General features: G+C 47.8%; 1 protein-coding gene across 1 annotated transcript in view; it reads right to left on the minus strand.

Annotated features, from left to right (window-relative positions):
• Positions 1 to 2,242: 2,242 nt before the first annotated feature.
• Positions 2,243 to 21,528, minus strand: part of Lis-1 (LisH and WD40 domain-containing Lis-1) — a 59,146-nt gene continuing 39,860 nt past the window's right edge. The window contains exons 9-12 of the mRNA XM_077655536.1: positions 21,336 to 21,432; positions 19,124 to 19,378; positions 16,159 to 16,315; positions 2,243 to 6,731 (exon numbers count right to left, since the gene is read on the minus strand). Of these exons, the coding sequence (XP_077511662.1) occupies positions 6,658 to 6,731; positions 16,159 to 16,315; positions 19,124 to 19,378; positions 21,336 to 21,432 (583 nt within the window). The 3' untranslated portion in view covers positions 2,243 to 6,657. The remainder of the gene's footprint in view (positions 6,732 to 16,158; positions 16,316 to 19,123; positions 19,379 to 21,335; positions 21,433 to 21,528) is intronic.

A 21,528-nucleotide genomic window follows, 5' to 3' on the forward strand; every position in this document is an offset into this window, starting at 1 on the left:
TTCCGAGGTGTGGAGGTAGGGGCACGTTTGTGATGCCAGCACCCAGACTGCCAAGGTCTAGCAAGACTCGTAGCTCCCCTCTACGATGGGTTTGTTGATCGCACTGGCATGGAGCAGAAAAGGCACCAGGCAGGAACGGTTAATGAAATTCTTTTATTGCCTGATCACGTAACATCTACAAGTGCCAGGCGGTTGTCACGGCTTGCTGGTGAAAGTCCCGGGAGGCGCAGCTAACCTGCATGTAAACCGCCTTATCGCAGGCAACAGAGGCGGCCGAAAATATAGAGAATTGGTTATGAGGAAAGGAAAAGAGCAGCGACTACCTCAATCTTAGTGGACACCTAAACTGCGCAGCAAGGGAAGGGATGAAGAGAAAGAGGCGCGGTTGCATAGAGGATGGCTCTGGATGGAGCATTGCACTTTACCTGATGGGCTCTACCTGGTGGGGCGAGAGAATGCATAGGAGGGCCACAAGGGCAAGTTCTTTCAGCGGAGTGTGCACGTGGGATGAGGGAGTGAAGGCAGGTGTGCCACACAGGTAGCACAGGTTGGTGCGTATTGTCACGTACAAGACTGCACCCTGACGCCACGCTAAGCACATGCAAAGCAGGGAAAAGGGATTCAAGTATTTCCTTGCCTTCCCCAACTAGAGGGTTGAACTCGATGAAAATGAAGCTGTGATGTGAAACGGAACCTTTACATACCATAACCTGCAAAAACTGCAAGTTTAAATGATAGTTTGTGGTGCATCAGTGTTGGCATCCAGCTGCAGGAGCCACGACAGGTGGACACCGATGAGGTTAGCTTTTATGGGGCTAAACGTTGCAAAGCGACACGGGCTATGAGCGAGGCCGTAGTGGAGGGCTTCAGGTAATATTTCAACCACCTGGGCTTCTTAACGTGCACTGAAATCACACAGTACACGAGTGGCATTAGGAGCGACGCTTCTGTAGGTCTGTGCCAGTTCTATGCCAGATTTTGCTGCGCCAGTTCTGTAAAGTTCTACGGCGGTGCTGCGAGCATGCAGGGCACACCGGTTCAGGCAGTTCAAGTGCAGCTTGCAATGGCCGCTTCCAAACCGTTGGTCGAGTGCAGGCCTGGTTGTCTGTTTGCCTTGGCATCACTACTGAATTGCAGACTGCTGCGTGTAGCCCACATCAACGGCCACCATCGCAAGCTGTGTGAAGATTTTTCAACTAGCAAATTGCAATGAAGTGATGCCATGAACCAGCCCCAGAGAATATTCATTTTACTGAAAAAAGTTGTTACATGTATTACACGCAATTTGCGATTATGCGCTTAAATGTTGCCCATGGTGCGCGACTTGACCGCTCTGGTTCAAGAACTGCCACCATTTCATTAGACTGCGGTCATACCTGCTGCCTACCATGGGCGCTGCCACTTCGCTACTCTAGAGCTGTACTTCCTTCCACTTCAGAGACTGCAAGCCAGCCAAGAACTGACGCTGCGTTAGGCAGACACTTTTGCAAACACATGCGGAAGTGTGCTGCACTTGCTAAAAGAATGCAAAGTGCTGCATTCTTTGAACTAGTGCAGCGAAATAGAACAGCCCTTGTGTATAGTATAAGATCGCATTGTGCTGCTCACCACAGCTATTTTCATAGAACACAGCACTCAGTACCAAAGTGATTATGCATATGCTCACACCCACACATTGCAGTGAGCATGGACTGTGTACAGATTTGTGTTGTTTTTCTGGCATGGTGGCACATTTTCACTGTACAACTGTGGGTAAATGGGCAGGACAGCAAGAGTTCAATGCTGCCTTGTTACTGGCATGGGAGAAAAAGCTGTGGCATTTTTTGCACTCTGATCTGCAGACCTCCAGAAGACAGGCAGTAGGTTTTGTTCCTTGCATGGTTTTACAGCGAAATCATTAACCGACCCACCACTCTGGTGCAGGACACTTTTATTCAGTGAAAGAAAGCACCCAGTGCATCAGCATGCACGACAGTTAATTTGATCAGGCCATATAGCCAGCTTGCCCTGGCTGATGAATCGCAGCAATGCAGCGGGCCGCATATGAACCACCAGTCAGTGACAACATTCCAGTGCAGTGGCAATGCAGCTGGTTTTCACAGTCATTACTGTGTTTGTGGTTGTACAGCATTTGTGCTCCACTCTCTGTCGAGCGGACTATCATCTACTTCCAGCTTTGTACTGTGGCCGGCCCAAGATGCATGTGCACCACGGGCTACACAGCAGAAAGGGGCACCCCACGTGTGTGTCTTCTTTTATTCAGCTTTCCTACATCCAGCGGTACAGCAGCGGCATTCAACAGGAGGAGACAGGAACAGAGTGGGTGTGCAACAGAGGCGGGGGGAACCACCTGTTGCACTACACATGAGAAAGAAAATGGGGGGCGAAAATTGCACGTAACTCGCCAGGCACCACAAACCTCACAGAACAGAGGCAAAGGAAAACACCCACTGAAAAACAGCCGCATGTATACATATATAAGTACTGTACAAGAAACGGGGCAAAGCAGGACCTCTGGACAGGCAAAATAAAGGTGTAGAAAGAAAAAGAATGACGAGTAAGGGGGATCGGCGGCCTCGAAGCCAGTCAAAAATGGCTACAGCAGCAGCAGTACCTATGCACACTGGGCTTTGCATATCAAGCCTGTAGATGCTCGAAAAACTCATGTCCTTATACACCGGCACGTGATTTGAACCGACTCGGTTCCTGCAGGCACCTGCGCGCCTGTTCTACCCGAGCGCACATTTTACAAAGGCAGCAAACCAAAGAATGGTGACCTACAGTTAGCAGCTACAAGAGGCAATGCACTGCAGACCACTCATGCACTGCAGTATTGAACTTCGATTTCCTCTTCCAGCAATTCCCACCTGGCCAAATATCAAAGCAGGCGATGGTTTTGAACGCACAAATCTTGCCGAACAGGGGTCACCCAAGTACTGCCCTGATAAAGGAATCGAGTGTGGAATGCTCAAGGTTGACTACAAGCTTTTCCAGACACCTCAGACACTCGTGCAAAGCCCCCGTGTTTTTATTCACGAGCATCCCTATAAATATATATATCTGAAGGCGTATGTAGTATACACACAGGACTTGGCAGCACACACGCATGCACACACGCTCCTACTAGTCACTCTGGTGATAAGGGCTGGACACCAGCCGCACTGGGCTGTTCCAACCGATTTACTGCACGCAGTGACAAGAGTGATGCTATCTTGCTTGAAAACCATAAAGAAATCCATTCAAAACAATCAACTGTAAAGGCAGGCCAGTCTAGCTAGAGTACTACGGGAGGACTGGAAAGACTCCGTGTCACTATGCAAGAAGCAAGGAGAGAGAGCACTATGAGTAGTGCGAGCTCAAATACCGCACATTCGGAGTGAATGCAGCCCAACAGTGGACATTGAAGTTTCAACGCAAAAATCACCAGAGCCATCTTGTAGCAGGTCAGTAAGTGGACCATGACTTGTAAACTTCACCATCCCCATGGTTCATGAAACAGTTGCTGTATTTACTCACATAATTTGCACATTTTTAAAAATTCAGGCTTCAAAAAGTGGATGCGCAAATTACGCGCTGATTTCACGAGCAGGTCAGAAAAAGAATTTACAAAGGTCATAACCACCCCAACTCGCACCCTTCACTGACCAAAACTAAAAATGCGCAGATTTTTAATATATAAGTCGATGCATACCCTCCCTCCCGACCCTCCTTACGTTACATGATTTCCGTAGGATGGCATGATGGCATGTGCGCAGCTTGAAGCAATAAACGTGCTACACTACAATCGCAAAGCCAACAATCAGAGGCAAATGTAGATAAAAGGCGATGAAACGGTGCTCTCACGTGCACTTGGCCCGGCTGACTAGTGGCAGACCGAACTGCAAATGGTTCAGTAGTTTAGGATTCCAGGGCACGGGAAGTTATCAAGGTAACTGAGGCACGCTGGTTCTGGAGCCCTAGTCACGCACTTTACCAAACCAGCCAGTTGTGCTTGCCCCTCGCATGCTTCAGGTTTGCCATCGCTTTGGCTTGGCCTTGGCAGTGACATCTTCCTTATAGCGGCATCCCCTCACCACTGAAGCCTTTCACAGCCACACACGGCGACGCGACCGCACCGATCTTCCCAAGCATGCCTAAAGCACACCCGCATGCACGCTGGTGGTCTGTCGCAGCCATGAGTGCTAAATGTGCATGTGAAAGATCTTTTTTTTTTTTTATAAACTCGGGTAATAAATTAGGGGTGCACAAATTATGCGAGTAAATACGGCAACCGGGCACCACACTTATTTCTAGTTTTCTGCTATTTCAAACTGCGCAACACCTTGTGCTAGACTAACCAGGCTGGCCGCCGACGGTTCATGGCATCCTCACCCTGTTGAAGCACTGTCTGACGACCATTACAAGTGCCACTAGTCATACATGCCACAGTATGCACAACAGTGAAGTCTGCGAAAAGACATTTCACACAAAGAAGCTCCGGATGTGGCCTTTGTGCTGGACAAGGACAGTTTCTCTGTCGGCGGTGCTAACAACACTGGGCATTGCAGTGATCCAAGGGCAGAACAAGCTCTGAGGAATGTGCAGCATTGCTGCTTGAGTCTGCATGAGCAAATCTGTGCATCTACGTCTATTTCCAAAAGGGGCTCACAAACTTCCGCAACGCTAGTCCAAGCCAGCAACACAGCTGCCGCAAGTTGTTTCACCATGATCCCGAGCTGATGAAGCTTGTGCAGACACTGCTAAGAAATGGCTAAAAACTTATTTTGCATTTCGTTTTGACATGGCTAGTTGCAATTTGCCAATATAGAAGTCAAGAGCAAAACTGCTGTCATAGCCTATTCTAGCGAGAGATGTGCCTGAGCACCACTTTTTCTATCTTGCCTACAACTACAAGAGCAGCACAGCACTGATTTGGACAAAAAGCAAACACGAAAGCACACTGTGCGCGTTCCCCTCGCTCCCGTAGCAAGGAAACACAGCGACATGAAGATGGCACTAGGATAAAAGAAAAATGAGATGGGAGAGAAGAGGAGGGACAGCAATACACTTTAGTCAATCTCGGTAGTAACCAGCCAGACACCGCTAATCTCCTAAAGCTTCCTCCGCCAGGAAATTTAAAAATATGTATTTATATACGTGCTTATATAACACTACTCCCAAGGCCTCAGTCACTCGGGAGAGGAAGCGAAACCAAAAAAGCATGAACATAAATTAAAGAAACAATCGCACATCTTTATTATAACCTCTCTGCCACAGCCCCAAGAAAATGAAAGGAGTACAGATTATTTACAATTTCTCACAGGATTCGTGAAAAGGGGTTAAAAACAGTCAAGCGACACCTTTGTCAGTGAGAAAGCAGCATGTTATGAAACTTGAGCCGAGAAAAAAAAACGGAAAGAACAGTAACACGCATCGGAACCACGGGTTCGGTCTCCATTATTATGAACCGGCAAGAGCACAGTTATGGGGGTAAAAAAAAAACAAGAACGAGACTCAAAACACAGAAACCAGAAACAGTGCCTATCCTCTGCATGCAGCAGAAGAGAACCCGTTCCACGAAAATGTCAACTTATATATATATATATATATATATATATATATATATATATATATATATATATATATATATATATATAGATAAAGAAACAAATGTCTACAGGGGAAAAAATGGGCCCTCTGTTGTTACTGCAACAGTACTCCAATCTCTACACGTTTGGGAAAGAAACATGCAAGAAAAAAAAAAAACCTCTTTCCCTGCCCATTTCTTCGCTTGTGCTCACTTGCTATGTGCACCGTGTCGTCACTATGGTGCACTTTTGTTTTCCTTTCATCACTTCAAGCCCCACCCAGCAGCCAGTGCAGAATACTTGTCTGCCATTTTTTCGCCACTCGCCCCTGCCCGCAAGCATCACAAGACTACCATGCACAGGTTTGGACAAGCACAGCCTAAAATGGACATTGTAAAGCACACTTTCCAAAGCACAGCCTTGAACAGTCTGCACACCTCTGTCCTGGTATGCAGTGGAACTGTATTCCAAGACAAGACATCCTCTCCTCAATCCAACATTCGCTGCCCTCTCAGCGTCGTAGACAAGATACCAGTCCACCAGACCTGAGCAGATTCTCAACACGTTACACAGGGTGCCAGCAACACACACAGCATGCCCAGCTGGCAGCAAGCAGCACTTGTCTCTCACCACAAAAATGAAAACAGCTGCAGTTAAGATCCGATAAAAATGTTAAAGGAAAAAAAAAAGAACTGAAGGCTGCATTCTTCGTGCCAGTGGCAAGTCAACCAAACAGGCTGAGGAACGTTTGCAAACAGACGCCACCTGTGCAAGTGGACGTGCCGTTCATCAGTGGCTAGGCCCCCGCACTCCCAAACTACAGTTGTGTCAGGCTGGAGGCGTACAAACACTGTGGCAACGTCAGAGCAGCAGCACCAACTATCTCGAGCGCAGGCAGCAGCCGATGGTTGGTGCACAAGCCAGAGAGAGGGGAAGGGATGTGGTGGTGGTGACGAGACTGTTGCCGGAAATCAAAGGAGGCGCGGGGGCACAACAGCCGGCTCGAAGGAATGAGCAGAGTCGCTGCCACGGTCATATGCTGCAGGGTCGCCGCTCCCAGTTGTGGCTCCCACCCGGTGGTGTGCAGCAACTAGCGGCATTCCCACACCTTCACTGCCTGGTCCACGCTGCCGGTCACCACATATGGCGCTGTGCGGTGGAAATCTGCACACACAGTGCCACAACAAGCTCAGCACCAAGCTTCTCCTGCACAACATGGTAAGGTATGTGGGGTTTAACATCCTTGTTTGGGCTATGAAAGATGCCCTAGTGGAGGGCCGCAGTTCAGACCAGGGGTTCTCGGACTAGGTTCCTTGCTGCGCTTTATGGGGTTCTGCGAGCACCTAACTACATGCAACAACTCCTACCTTCCTTTTATCCACTTTATTGTGCGATTAATCACATTAATTGTTCACTGCAGACTGTTTGGCAGTGTTGCGAGTCATTATAAACTTAACACAGTAAAACCACATTAATTCGGACAAGGGGGTGCAAAAAAAAACATCAGAAAGTTGAAAATAGGACCGCTGCTGCTTGGGTGACGCCACCTGTGGTGCAGGGCAGCAGATGCAGGGGGAGGAATGGAGGGAGTGCACTTGGTGGTGCTGGCTGCTGCTCGAGTTTTCCAGTGGGTTACCTCTTGGTCTTAGCGAGCATCACTGCCCATGCAAACTGACTGTTCTTGTTTCACGTGGACTGTGCATTCGTTCGCAACAGACCTGTGGCCGCCTCACACCGTCTGGTATCGTGATGAGAGGTGGCGCAGACATGATGAAAGCATGACTATGGCTCAATACAGTTAACTTCTGTAACAAAAGAACTGTAGCACGACCAAGATGAACACAAGACAGAGGCACACAGGACTAGCGCTAAACTTCATCTAACTTTATTCACCGATAGCGCAGCAAATATAAGGAAAAAACCCCGATCACGTGCAGACACCAGATCACATACACCACTATCAACAGAACCGTTCAAGATATGCCATCTCCGATTTGTATAAATTCACAGACGTATCGCTAACACAATATACGCCTCTCTTCCTTTTATGAAATGCCTCCAGTAGTTCCCTTGCCCTAGTATCTTTGCTTTTGCCCAAAATCTTTATCTCATGAAAGAGGTGAATAAAGTTAGATGAAGTTTAGCGCTAGTCCTGTGTGCCTCTGTCTTGTGTTCGTCTTGGTCACGCTACAGTTCTTTTGTTACAGTATGCACCATCTAGCCCAACAAAAAGTTCTTCTAAACCATCTTTCAAAAGCTCAGGGCCCTTTTGTATGTGACTTCTTGTCTTCTTCTCAGCTAGATGCCTTTGTCTCCATCATCATTGCGTCAACGTGCCGGGCAAGATACATTACCTTTTGCCTTCGAAAGGATATCATACCTAGGGAAGTGAGTGCACTTTTTGGTTACTTGCAGCCTCCGTTAGGTCTTCTGAAGCGGTTGTGCAGATTTTTGAAAGATCAGCTGTGGCGACAGATTAGAAGATGCGAAGGCTATGTGCGCACAATATGCTACAGTATGGATCCGAGATGGCTAGCAGAAAGCAAGCACCAAGCAATTCGCCGCCTGATTGGAAGAATGACGGAGTTTTGGTGGGCCCACTCACTCAACCAAGTGATGTGGACTGCTGCGACGAAGAGCAAGACGCAGGCAAAGACTCCGGTGACTATTGTGGGAGAAGTTGAACTTCCTAGTGAAGTAAACCAAGTTTTGAGCAAAGGACCAAAGTTTAGCCATGAGCCGCATGTTGAAGCACATGAGTTCCTTGCCTTGAATAGGCGTATAGCAGGAAAGACTTCACTTCACTTCACTTTATTACCTTAAAGACCCCACTTTGGGGGTGTTACATAAGGGGTGGGAGTACAAATATGGGTTGAATATGGTTGCTTACATGATATTTATGAAATGCATATTTAAATTGTTCACAAAACTTGATTGGCAGGTGATGGCATCAACGTCGTGGGGAAGGCCATTCCAGTCTTTAGCAGTGCGAAGAAAAAAGGATGCGGAAAAAGTGACGGTGCGGGAGCGTTGGCATGACACTTGCAGTGGATGGCCGGTGCGATGAGATATGCGAGCGGGCGGTGTGATGTAGGGTGGTTGTCCGAGGGAACTGTAAAAAAACTTATGAAACAGACTAAGAGAAGCAATGCGACGACGATGGGCAAGAGTTGATAAACCTGATTGTCGTTTAAGTGACGATACACTGATGTCGTATGAATAGGCAGAATGAATGAACCTCGTGGCGCGATTTTGGACAGATTCTAGTGAACTGATGAGATATGCTTGTTGCGGGCTCCAGATAGCAGATGCGTATTCTAGTTTTGGTCGAATGAGTGATTGGTAGGCGAGAAGTTTAATACTTTGAGGGGCGTGCCGTAGGTGACGTTTCAAAAAACCCAATGACCGGTTAGCTGATGCGACGATGTTCGTTACATGAGAGCGCCAGGAGAGATCCTGGCACAAGGTGACACCTAGGTACTTGTATGAGTATACAGATTCTAGTGGAACGTTAGCAACGGAGTAAGAGAAAATATGGGGGTTACGCCGGCGGTGAAAAGATACGAGTTTACATTTATTAGGATTAAGCGACATTAGCCAGTCATCGCACCAGGCATGCACTGTGTCAATGTCGTTTTGCAGCTGTGATTGGTCAAAGGTGTTGGAAATCGTGTGGTAAATAACGCAGTCGTCTGCAAACAGACGAACATTGCAAACCAGGTTTGAGGGTAGGTCGTTTATGTAGATTAAGAATAGGAGGGGAGCAAGTACAGAACCTTGGGGTACGCCTGATGTTACTGGAAGAGGGTTGGAACTCTGGCTATTAACGAGAACAAACTGGGAGCGCTTAGAAAGGAATTCTTCGATCCACAATAAGACGTTAGGATGCAGTTTTAGCATGGTTAGTTTTAGCAGTAAACGCCTGTGGGGAACTTTATCAAATGCTTTAGCAAAGTCTAGAAAAATAGCGTCAGTTTGTAAATTTAGGTCGAGGTTAGAGTGAACGTCATGAAGAAAGACGGCCAGTTGAGTTTCACATGACAAACCCTTGCGAAACCCGTGTTGTGAGGGATGAAAGAAGTTGATAGCGTCAAGAAAGTCCATGATTTGAGAATAGATGACGTGTTCCATGATTTTGCAAGGTATGCTGGTTAATGATATTGGACGGTAATTTAAAGGAGAATCTTTGTTACCGGACTTAAAGACGGGAATGACCTTTCTTACTTTCCAGTCATCCGGAATGGAACCTGTAGAGAGCGACTGTGAAAACAATAACAATAAGTACATTGCAGAAATATTATTAGTGTTGCGCAGTATTTTGGAGTTAATTTCGTCGACGCCGGCCGATGATGAAGTTTTAAGGTGTTCAATGAGCGAGGTAATGCCGGCTTCAGAAAACGCGATAGCAGGCATGCTGGACTCTATATCGACGGCGAAAGTTGCAGTTGGTGGGTGAATTTCATTAGTGAACACAGATGAAAAGGCGTTATTAAAAATGTCAGCGCACTCAATGTCATCAGCTTCCTCTCCAGACTCTTTAGTTAGAGTGATGGTATGTGCCGGGTGCTCACTTATGACCTGCCAAAACTTTCTGGGATTGGAAGTCAACAATTTGGGGAGGTCGTTGTGAAGGAAAGAGTATTTTGCGTAGCGAATTTCTGATAGGTAGGTGCGTTCGGCTGAAGAAAACAAGGCAAGATGCCTACTGGATGGAGTGGATGCGTTAACAAGATCGACGTGCAACAGCGGCAAAAGGGCTAACAAGTATACAGTTGAACCTCTATGTAACGAACCTCTGTGTAACGAATTCCTGGATTTTACGAAAATTTTCAATTCCCCAACACATCCCCCATTGAAGCCCATGTATAGGCGACCTCCATGTAACGAACTCGTTGCGGCAGTTGACCTTGATGTAACGAATTCGCGGCTCTGATCATCGAGCTGTATCTTCTAATGTTTTGCCCGAAATTTGACCGGGCAGTGTGCAACTTTAATGAATATTGTTTAAGTAAGTTTTTATATTAAAAGGTAAAGTAGACCGCGAGCAGAACGCTTGCAATCGCAGCAAACAAGCAGACCTCGGTGATGATGATGTTGAGCGCCGCTATCGCCGCTCCGTGGTAAGCGTAGCAACTTTTAAGCTTTCATTTTGTAGCTTGACACTAGGCGGCACTACTATGACAAATTCTTCGTGGTGTTGCGGCGCAGTTATGGTAAGCCTTCTTCGTCAGCGTGTTGACGTGCGTGTGCTGGTGTGTGTTTACAGTGTCGGTTTGTTACGATGAGTTCCGCTGTGAGGAAACGCAAAGTTTTGTCCCTTGAAGATAAGCTCTTGATTTTGAATGCGGTTACCGCCGGCGAAAAAAAGAAAGATGTCGCTGCCCGCTTCAATATACCAGCCAGCTCCCTGTCAACCATTCTTGCTGCAGAACAAAGCATCCGCAGTGCGATGGAGTCAGGCACAAGTGCCCAGAAGAAAAGACTGAAGACGTCGACGTATGCTGATTTGGACAACGTCGTGTTTGCATGGTTTTTGGACAGACGAGCACAAAACGTGCCCATAAGTGGCGCGATTTTGCAGCAGAAAGCCATAGATTTTGCTTGCATCCTGGGCCATGACGACTTCAAAGCAAGTGACGGCTGGCTACAAGAATTTAAAAGCCGGCACGATGTTGTCGGAAAAGTGGTATCTGGCGAGTCTGGCTCCGCAGACAGTGATGCTGCTGCCTCGTGGGTGGCCGAGAAGCTTCCCGGCATTTTCAGCCGCTATGAAGCTGCCGACATTTATAATGCTGATGAGACGTACCTGTTTTATTAAATGTTCCCGAGCCGCACGTTGTCACTAAAAGGAGAAGACTGCCGCGGTGGAAAGCAAAGTAAACTCCGCGTGACGGTTTTGCTTTGCGCCAACACTGATGGCAGCGACAACCGAATCCCATTGGTTATTGGCCGCAATGCCTGGCCCAGATGTTTTAAAGGAACAAGGTGGATGCCAGTAAAATATGTGGAAAACTCCAAAGCTTGGATGTCGCGGGCAATTTTTTCCGACTGGCTGAAGGAGCTCAACCAAGATGTCAAGCGACAAGTTCGCAGCATTTGTTTGCTGCTTGACAACTGCTCCGCGCACCATGTGGAAGGCCTACAACTTTCGAACGTCGAGCTGCAGTATTTGCCACCTAACTGCACTTTTCTGGTACAACCCGTAGACAAATGGGTTATTAACAGCTTTAAATGCTGTTACCGCTGTCGATTGATACAAAAGATGCTCCTGGACATCCGCCTTGAACGGCCAACAAAAGTGGATATCTACCAAGCAATCGAAATGCTTGCTGCGTCGTGGCAAGAGGTCGGATCACAAGTGATCGCCAATTGCTTCGCCAAGGCTCAGGTAAATAAGGCCATTCAAGCTACAGTCACTGAAGACGAACCTTCAAGCCCACCCGAGGTCGCAGAAGCGTGGGATGAACTACGCATGAACGGTGGGGTGCCCGACGGTGTCGAGCTGTGCAACTTTTTGTTCGTGGAAAACGGCGCCGTGGCTACGGAAGAGATGACTGATGCGGCACTTGTCGAAACCGTTAAAGATAGCCTTGAAGGTGACGGTTCGACAGAGCCTGATAAGTTTTGTGCTGTTCCCACCGCGAGGGAACTGATGGACGCGGTGGACGTTCTGCGCCATTTCGTCGGCTCGCAGGACGATGAAGCAGCCCTGGATGCCTTAGTTTCCTTGGAGCGCCGAGTAGTGGCTTCGATCGGGCAAAAACAGCAAGCGAAAATTACACAGTTTTTCTCTACTAAATAAATTCTTTGAATGGCGAGTTCACTTGAATTGATATCTGTCGAATTTTTATTTCATTTTGGCATGATCCTTACCAGTCTTGACCCAAAACTGCATCTAACGAAAACCTGGATATAACGAAAAATTGCGAACTTTTTTCAATTTCGTTATATCCAGGTTTGACTGTACCATGACGAAAATAGTGTCCTACTTCAGGGAAAACAACCTCCAGCTTCTCCAAGCCGACAAGGAGGGCGGATTTGTGGTGTTCACCGAGGAAGAGTTTGGTGTCAGAGCCAATGAAGCTATTGCCAAGAACTTTGTTCCGGTGAAAGCCAGCGCCGTGAGAGTGAAAGGCAAGGCAGCCCAGATGTGCAAGGACTTAAAATTGGACAAACTAGCGAGTAGCATCACGAACAGTAAAAAGAATGCGCTTACGGTGTTTTTACCGCGAAAACGCATAAACCATCAGTGCCTTTTAGATCTGTGGTTAGCGAGACGGAAACGTGGCAGCTTAATCTAAGCAGATACCTGCAAAAGCACCTAAGTCATCTATCTGTATCTGATCCTTTTCATACTAACAGTTCAAAAGATGTTATTAGGTTTCTAGAAGGAAATGCTTCCATTGGTTATGTGTTTTCTGTGGATGTTGAAGATTTATTTTATTCTGCGCCCCACAGTGAGTTGTTCGTAGATGTAAGAGTTGCTATAGAAGAGAGCGGTGCTGTTCAATTTCAGAACTCCTCAGGGGTTTCAATCGATAATTTTAAGAGGAAGCTTGAATTTTACCTCAGTGTGACGTTTGTCTCTTACGGCAACAAATTTTATCGCCAAAGACAAGGGATCTGCATTGGATCCTGCGTAGCGCCTGTACTTACTAACATTTTTCTAACATCTATTGACCGCGCCCTTGAACTAAGTTTAACGGGGAAGGGGGTTCTGAAAGTTTTTAGGTATGTTGACGACTTCCTGGTAGTTTTTAAAAAACAGAATGAGTTGACGTACACAGATGCTGTGAGCACTGTGTTAAATACCTTTAAAGATATGGGAGGGGGACTGAGGTTCACGCATGAGCTGCCTGCGCGGGGTTCTTTACAGTTCTTAGACATAAACATCAATGTGGGTGTACATCGTGCATGTTGGCAATACGCACTGCGAGCACAGAAGCAGTTACTACCGTATGCTTCGGCTCAGTCGAAAACAGTGAAACGCGCCATTGCCAAGCTTTGCCTTGAATCGGCTCTCATGAAATCGTGCTGTCATACTATGCAACGGAGCTATGACACGCAGGTTGACAGATTACTTTCGGCAGGGTTCCCAGGCACTGTCATCACAGCGGTTGCTAAAGCCCTCTTACAGAAGATAAAAACCATCAAGTTGCAGCAACCATGTGTCAGCAGAGAAACGGCTGTCAAACCGGAGGTTGTGCCATATGTGCACAAGGTAGCCCACCACTTGAAAAAAGTGGCTAACAAACATGGCGTGCCGGTTGCCATCTCGGCCCCACGCAAGATGGCACAGCTCTGCGCGCGAATTGCGAGCACAGACAAGAGTGGTTGCCGCGTCAGGCATGCAAAGAAGTTTACGGATTGCTGCATGGGGGTGGTTTATCAGATACCGCTGTCATGCGGGAAGGTCTATGTGGGCCAAACAGGGCAGTGCATAAATGAAAGGGCAGGTGAGCACGCGCGCTCACTGAAAGACCTAAGTGGTGCGCATCTTCCTCAGCACTGCACTGAGTGTTCTGACTGTCAACCATGCTTTCATGAGATAAAGATTTTGGGCAAAAGCAAAGATACTAGGGCAAGGGAACTACTGGAGGCATTTCATAAAAGGAAGAGAGGCGTATATTGTGTTAGCGATACGTCTGTGAATTTATACAAATCGGAGATGGCATATCTTGAACGGTTCTGTTGATAGTGGTGTATGTGACATGGTGTCTGCACGTGATCGGGGTTTTTTCCTTATATTTGCTGCGCTATCGGTGAATAAAGTTAGATGAAGTTTAGCGCTAGTCCTGTGTGCCTCTGTCTTGTGTTCGTCTTGGTCGCGCTACAGTTCTTTTGTTACAATATGCACCATCTAGCCCAACAAAAAGTTCTTCTAAACAGTTAACTTCATCACCTGCAAGTGGAACGGAATGGAGAGCAATGAATTTTGCGATTTTTAAAGTCAGTTTTAAGGTTAAAGCCTTACTTGCCGATAACGATAATGTTGGCACCGCTGCGGGTGACGCCTGGCGGCGATAGTGGAAGTGCGGGCAACAAAAACGAGCCTCATGAAATAAACACTTGTCATTTTCTGGTTGCTCACTTGGCTTGCGTGTTGTGACCTAACAGTCTGTGCCGAATTTTTTTGGTAGAACAGTTATTTTTGAACATCATGAATTTCACGGACTTTTCGATTATTCAGACCATCTTCCGGGTCCTGCGAAGTCCAAAAAATCTGTCAGCGACTGTACATGCAAGAGGGCGATCGGCAGTTTTTTCTGCAGTCTGCAGCTACCCTCAACAGCTTGCAACGAGACGCAGACGCATGCTATGCAGCAGACAGCCCCCACCGATATAGTGCGGGACAGAGGCGGCCTGCACTTGCACGTCGCTACCTGACCACTGATCTGTTGACTTTCAGTTTTTGGCTTCCAGCCAAGTTTTCAGTCTTTGAAAGAGCCGCCTGATTGGTCAGGTTGCAAAGACATCACAAGGCACTTCATTTTTCGCAGGCGTTTAGTACCTGAAAGCATTTTGGGACTTTCAGTTGCGGTTTTGTCAGCAACACAGCCACTTTGCCACAGAGAAAAGAAACATCAGTAGCGTTGCCGAGGCACAATCTATCCATCCTGCCTAGCCTGGTATTTCCCTTTAATTCATGAACGCAAGCAGGAGTGTTGGAACCAGGACTGCATCATAATGGTGAGGGTATACGTGGCTTTTGTAAGTGTGCAATGCGGTAGCGCTGGAGCTTCTTCGCATGTGACAAGCACGCCGCATTGGCACCCGAGTGGCAAGATGGCTGTAAAAAACAACAACAAAGAAAAAGCCAGCAAAATGGCAGTCATCGTTCTAAATGGCTGGTCGCAGGCTGGCGACGAAGCTACAAATACTAAACAGCGCCACTGAACTCACTCTTTGCTTATCGATGGGTGGGCCTGGCGATAATCAACAAGCCTGCCGTTATATGCACGTCAGAGGGGTGTGGGAAACAGCGTAATATGGATGCAGTTCAGGTGTGAGGACGCCTGCTTGTCCAGCTGATCACACCTAGACACGGCGCCACTTCAAGAGCCCATCCAATGCCAGCCCCGGGGCATCCGAATTAACTAGCTTCTGACGCCATGGACTTAGTATATGGGCGTCTGGCAGGAATCTCGTCGCGGTCCGAATTAACCGAATTCACAAGGGTTGAATTAATGAGGTTTTAGTGGGCACTTTTCAAGGTGCTATGTGTTTGCATTCTTTTTGCCACGCATGTCAGGCTGAAAGGAATGGAAGCCAAAATACACCGGGTTCCTGAGCACCTTTTTAAAGCTGCTGGGGTTTTGCAATGGGCACTGACATCACACAGTACACAGATGTTTGCGGGGTGTCCCCCCTTTAACGGCAGCAGCAAACACTCCAAACACTCGCACATCACAAAAAGGATAGACTGACTCTCAGAAGGGCACACTGGCTTTGAGTTTTATGCTAAGCCCGCCAAAATCACTAATCGTCCTGGCAAGGAGGACAGAGCACTTCTGCAGCTGCAAGCCTCGTCTCCCGCTGCCTCATTACAATGTGCCTCCTCCTCCTAGTACCAGACAAGGTGGCTCCTTACCGAGTGAGGTGCAGAAGTGTGAGTGCGCCTCGAGGGTCTTGCAGCAGCGCTGGTGGGCCAGCTCCCAGACACGCAACGTCTTGTCGTCCGAGCAGCTCAGCAGATACTTCCCACCGGGGTGGAACTTGACACCACGCACCCAGTTGTCGTGGCCCACCTGCACATGTAACGCAGCTTTCATCAGTAAGCACGTTTCCCAGCAGCTCAGCCTTGTGGAAGGTGTTGAACTGTCGGTTACCTATCGAGCGCTGCCAAGTACTATTCCCCAGCCACTTTGGGTCTAGCACAATGCCACCTTTCCTCAATCTGTGCACCTGCTCCAAGCAATACAAGAGACTATAACAGCACAGTTTCCACTTTGTGACCTCCTCCCCTTAAATTCAATGTCTGCCTCCTCCTCTTACTCGCAAAAAAAATGTAACAAACATGCTGTGCTCTTCACGGATGCCAAATGAAGACCTGGACCATGCTAGATAAACCATGAAGCACACATGCCCAGCACATGTCACAACAGTAGCTGGGCACACAAAAATTTCGCAGAAAACCACCGCTACAGGGGGCAGCTGTTCTCCGGATGCTCCACCTGCATGCTGCTGCCACACTAGAACACTTCTTGCTGTGTGGGGCCTGCCCAAAGTGAAATGTGGGCTGTATGAGGGACGCCATACTGGAGGGCTCCGGATTAATTGAGACTACCTCCTGGGGTTCTTTTAACATCGCACAGCAGGCTGACGCCTAATGCGTTTCACCTCCACAAAAAAAAACAGCCGCTCTGGCTCAGACTGAAGATAGGTCCTTCTCCTGCTCTGAACAACTTCTGCTAAGGCTTTTTTGGACAGAGTATTTTCAGGTTTGCTGGGGGGACCTCTCTCGACTACAGGACACCATAACCAATTCTGCACCAAGCAAAAGGGCTAGAGAGAGTGCAACCAATACGAAAAGCAGGCACTATGTTCACCACTGCTTGCCACAGCCAGGCATTCTGCTTGGACACTCTGCTGAACAAAATGTCGTTTTCCAAAGCAGTGCCCGAGGCCTGAACATGATGAACGTGAAGTGCAGAATGCAGCTATTTACCACAGTGACACAGAGGATGTGTCAGACAGCACTGAGAGAAACCTTCAGCAGGAATAAGCTGGCACACAGCAGTGGACAGATACAAGCACAAGCCCTAGTTTATATGTACCGTAAAAACCAGACTATAGGTCGGACCGGAATATAGGTCGACCGCCTAACCAATTCTAAAAATGAAAAAATCTTTTCCAATGAAAAAAGTACCGAAAGGCACCTTTACCTTGAAACAAATGTGACTCAACAGGTTGCACAATGCTGACAGTATTTATTTTCATTTAAATGCTGCTCGTATGTACACCCGGCCAATTTTGTAACAGTATCGCGCGCCCATCGACCCGCGTGTTTGTTTCTGGCACACAGAAGTATGGCGCCATAGAATCGCCGCACCCAGGATGGTGAGCCCTTGAATTGCGCCCTCGTGAGTCTAGAGGCACGCGCGATCTCTACCACATTCACGCGGATGCATTTGGCAGCCACAGGCAGCGATCTTGCACGCAGCGCAACCTTTCCTTCCAATTCTGGATACGCTACGGTCCGCCCACGAAATGTTTTCTTCTGGTTGCTGCAAGTTGTAATACGCAGCTTCTGCCTCCGCCAGTACTGAATGCTCTTTTCGGATACTCCAAATTCGCGCCTTGCCGCCAGGTTGCTATGAGCTTCTGCGTACTCAATCGTGCTTTTCTTGAAGGCGACAGTGAATTGCCGTCGGCTTCCACTCATTTTGGAACAAAATGTGAAAAAGCAGCCTTTTAACAAAATAGCTTTGCAACGACGGAAATGCAAAATGGCAATGCCGCCACGCCGCGCTGCTGCTGATGGAGGCTGTTGACTTTAGCCGCCCATAGTTGCAAGACTTCCATAGTTTTTTCGACGATGACTGGTATACAAGGCGGGGGTCGACTTTTCGCCATGGTTTTTTGAAAAAAAGTTTGACCTATATTCCGGTTTTTACGGTATGTTTTTTCCTACATAAACCTTCCGTGCCACCAAGGTGAGCAAGCAGCCTCACAAAAAAAAAAAAAAAAGTCACCAACAGAGCCCACCAGTAATGGAAGTGGCAGGCCAAAAGTTTACAGAACTTTCCTGAGCCACAGCACACCATGCATGGGCACAATACCTGTAACCCTACAAGTGCATACCATTTCCCGAACAAGACTTGTGCTGTAGGACAAGAGAGATCAAACCTGATGCAGCTTCTCTCCCGTGAAAAGCCCCAGAAATCGGTGGAATATTTCCATCGGCCAGAATTCTCATTAGATAAAGTGTACACATCAACTGCATTCACTCTCAGAGGTGGCCAGTGGCAGATCGTAATTAGAGTCCAATACGATGAGCCTTGCTCCAGTCATGTTTCCACACGAACACACTGTTGGGAGTAACAGCGGCACACAATGTTATGTGAGCTTGCATATACTGTACTATACCATACAAATGCGGACAGGTGTCACCAGGGCAGCAAACCACACAACAGCATGTCACATGCATGAAATTTTCTTCCCACCGTACACCTAGTTCCACTTAAGTCACAGCCGACAGAAAGCTCAGCACAGCTCAGGGTACAGGGTCTGAAGAGGCATTAGTGTGAGGCGTCCCCCTCCACGGCTACCTTGTCAGGAGCTGCAGACAGCAGTGCCAGCTCAACGGTGCCTCTGTGCCCCAGAGTGTGTGAGGCAATGTGGCTGTTAATGATTTTGATGCTGTATGAGGGGCATAGGCTTGTCTCCCTGTTCTCTCCAGGCCTCCGTCATATGCAAGGTGATGCACTTCTTGCCCATCAAACTGCCTGACATTACCAGTTTCTCCAGCCATCTCTGAACACCTGCTCCAATAGAACATTTCCCCCCACCAGTCTGTGGGCAGCCCAAGAAAGTAGAGGAGCCCATTCACGCACCAGGGTGAAGACGGCCAGGCCCGTGCTGACGTCCCACAGCTTGATGGTCTTGTCACGCGAGCCCGAGGCCAAGAAGGGGCCCGCGCCCTGGGACCTGCCACCAGTGGGTGGCCGCCGGTTGCTGTCCCCACTGCCGCTGCCCACCAGGTGTGGGTGGGCGCTTTCGGGCGCCCATGCGATGCACTCCACCACATGGTCATGCTCCCGCAGCTCCAGTTTGCACTCCTTGGTGCCTACCACCCAGACGCGCACCGTCTGCAGCACAGCCATACACAATATGTTGGGAAACCACAGAGCCCCGACACACTCCCGGGGCTTTGCACTTATCACTCGATCAAAGATCATTGTACAGTTGAAACTTGCATTTACAAAGTCGACGAGGGGTGCCATAACTTATGTAAAATTGGGCACTTCAAACACCGAAAGCACAAATTTCCCTCTCCACAATATCAGCCTACAAGTCTTAAAGGGACACTGAAGACAAAGTGAAGTTGGCATGCGTTGATTAATACCACAGGCTAATCACAGAGTCCACTCTCGCCGAAAATGGAGCTTTATAAGCTAGAAAAAGACCAGAAAACAAAATACCGGTGTCTTCACCAGTGGCCAGTTTTGCAGGCAAAATGCATGCGTCAAAACATATTTTTGGGCGCAGATCCGAGATGCTGCATTACAATGGAATTGAATTAAAAACTGCAACAACCTACTTTTTTTCAGTAAGGACGTCACAAGTTTAAACAGACTGGAGAGAAGACTTTTAAGATAAGATTTCTAAACCGAATTTTATTGGCGATAAGTGTGTCTTTTGATAAAGGACAAAGTCAGCATACCAGAAAGAGCCAAATAGTAAATTTTTACTGAGAACAATAACTGCGTAGAGTTCTCCTAACAGTAAGTTTGCTGAGACATTTAACCTAATGACTAAATTTCAGGAAATCAGGTTTGTTGCCAGGCTGAGACTGCATTAAAATTAAAATCCAATGCCACGTACAAGAGGTGATGCCACTATGCTGCTAAGATGATGCATGCGGAAGCTGGCACAAAAGGCAGTACAGTTAAAGCTGGATGTGACGAACCTCCACGTAGCAGATTCCTCAAAGGTGGACAAGCAGCGTACGCCCATCACCGGCGCCGACAGCAGACATGTGGCGGGGGTGGGGACGGCAGAAAGTGCCAGCAATGCAAGACGAAGACAAGAATCTGTTTCCTAGACGACAATGCCGACCAGCAAACCCAAGAGAGGCGACACGCGGGAAACGGTAGGCACCTCAGACTCCCCTACTCTCCCCATCCCACATGAAGCGGCGTCATGCGAGCTGCGGCAGACAAGATGGAGGCAGCTGCTGCATCAGTCGCATTGTCAAAGCAATCACGAGATGTTTATCCGCATTTTAAGGCTTCAGGTAGCACGGTTTACTGTTAGTGTTTGCTAGGCGATTTCATCCATATTTTTCATTTCGGTTTCTGTTCTGCATCGTCCCTTCAGGTCTTCATGTGGAAAATGCACATAACAAAAAACTGCGAACATCTAGATTTAACTGTATCTGATAAAACTTAACTTCATTCCCGTCCTGTACAGCTGGAGACTGCTATACAATACAGAAATTTGAAATCTGGCCTGCTGCAGTACAGAAAGTCTCCAAAGGCACTGCACTCTTGCAAACACCATCTGAAATTGTGGTTTCTATCATGAGCTTACCAAGAGAAGCTGTGTCTACCTAGACAATCCCACTCAATCAGCTATCTTTCCTGTGTCATCTTTGTTTCGCCTTCGGGTACCTTCATTTGCGTTGATTTACTTACATCAGGCTTCAGGAAAACTGCTCTAGGCACAATTTAGAAGGGAACACAATGCTTTGCAATACTTTACAATAAAACAGAACGGTCTAGGGCATAGGCCAGCAAGCACTTTTTCCGAACCGTTAAAGTCAAGCACCTGGCTTCGGGGTTGCCTGTAATCGTTAGGAAGCTGGCGGGTCTCCAAAGGTAACGGCATGCAAACCCAGCACCTCCCACATCTGAAGAGGGTGCGCTTTGCTACCGGGCCATCATTACAACGAACAAGCTGGGAAGTCTCAGCAACCCTCTCTTAGCACCCTATAAAATTCCTGAGTAGCCAACTTGAGCACATGGCATTCCATGCAAAGAAAACATTGGATTCACACAAATCCTAGAGTGAATGACCAGCGAAACAGCAGCAGCAGCAACAGACCTGGTCGTTGGAGCAGCTGGCCAGGAGGGAGCCATCTGAGTTCACCCGCACCATGCGCACCCAATCTCTGTGGCCCGTGAATGTCTTCACACAGTACCTGCATGCATGCACACATACACAATGCACTGTCTGAACCACGTTTACGAAAAACAACCAATGGTGCATGCACATAGAGTGGGAAAACCTACGGAGC

Source organism: Amblyomma americanum, chromosome 2, assembly GCF_052857255.1.
Source record: "Amblyomma americanum isolate KBUSLIRL-KWMA chromosome 2, ASM5285725v1, whole genome shotgun sequence".
Taxonomy (NCBI): domain Eukaryota; kingdom Metazoa; phylum Arthropoda; class Arachnida; order Ixodida; family Ixodidae; genus Amblyomma; species Amblyomma americanum.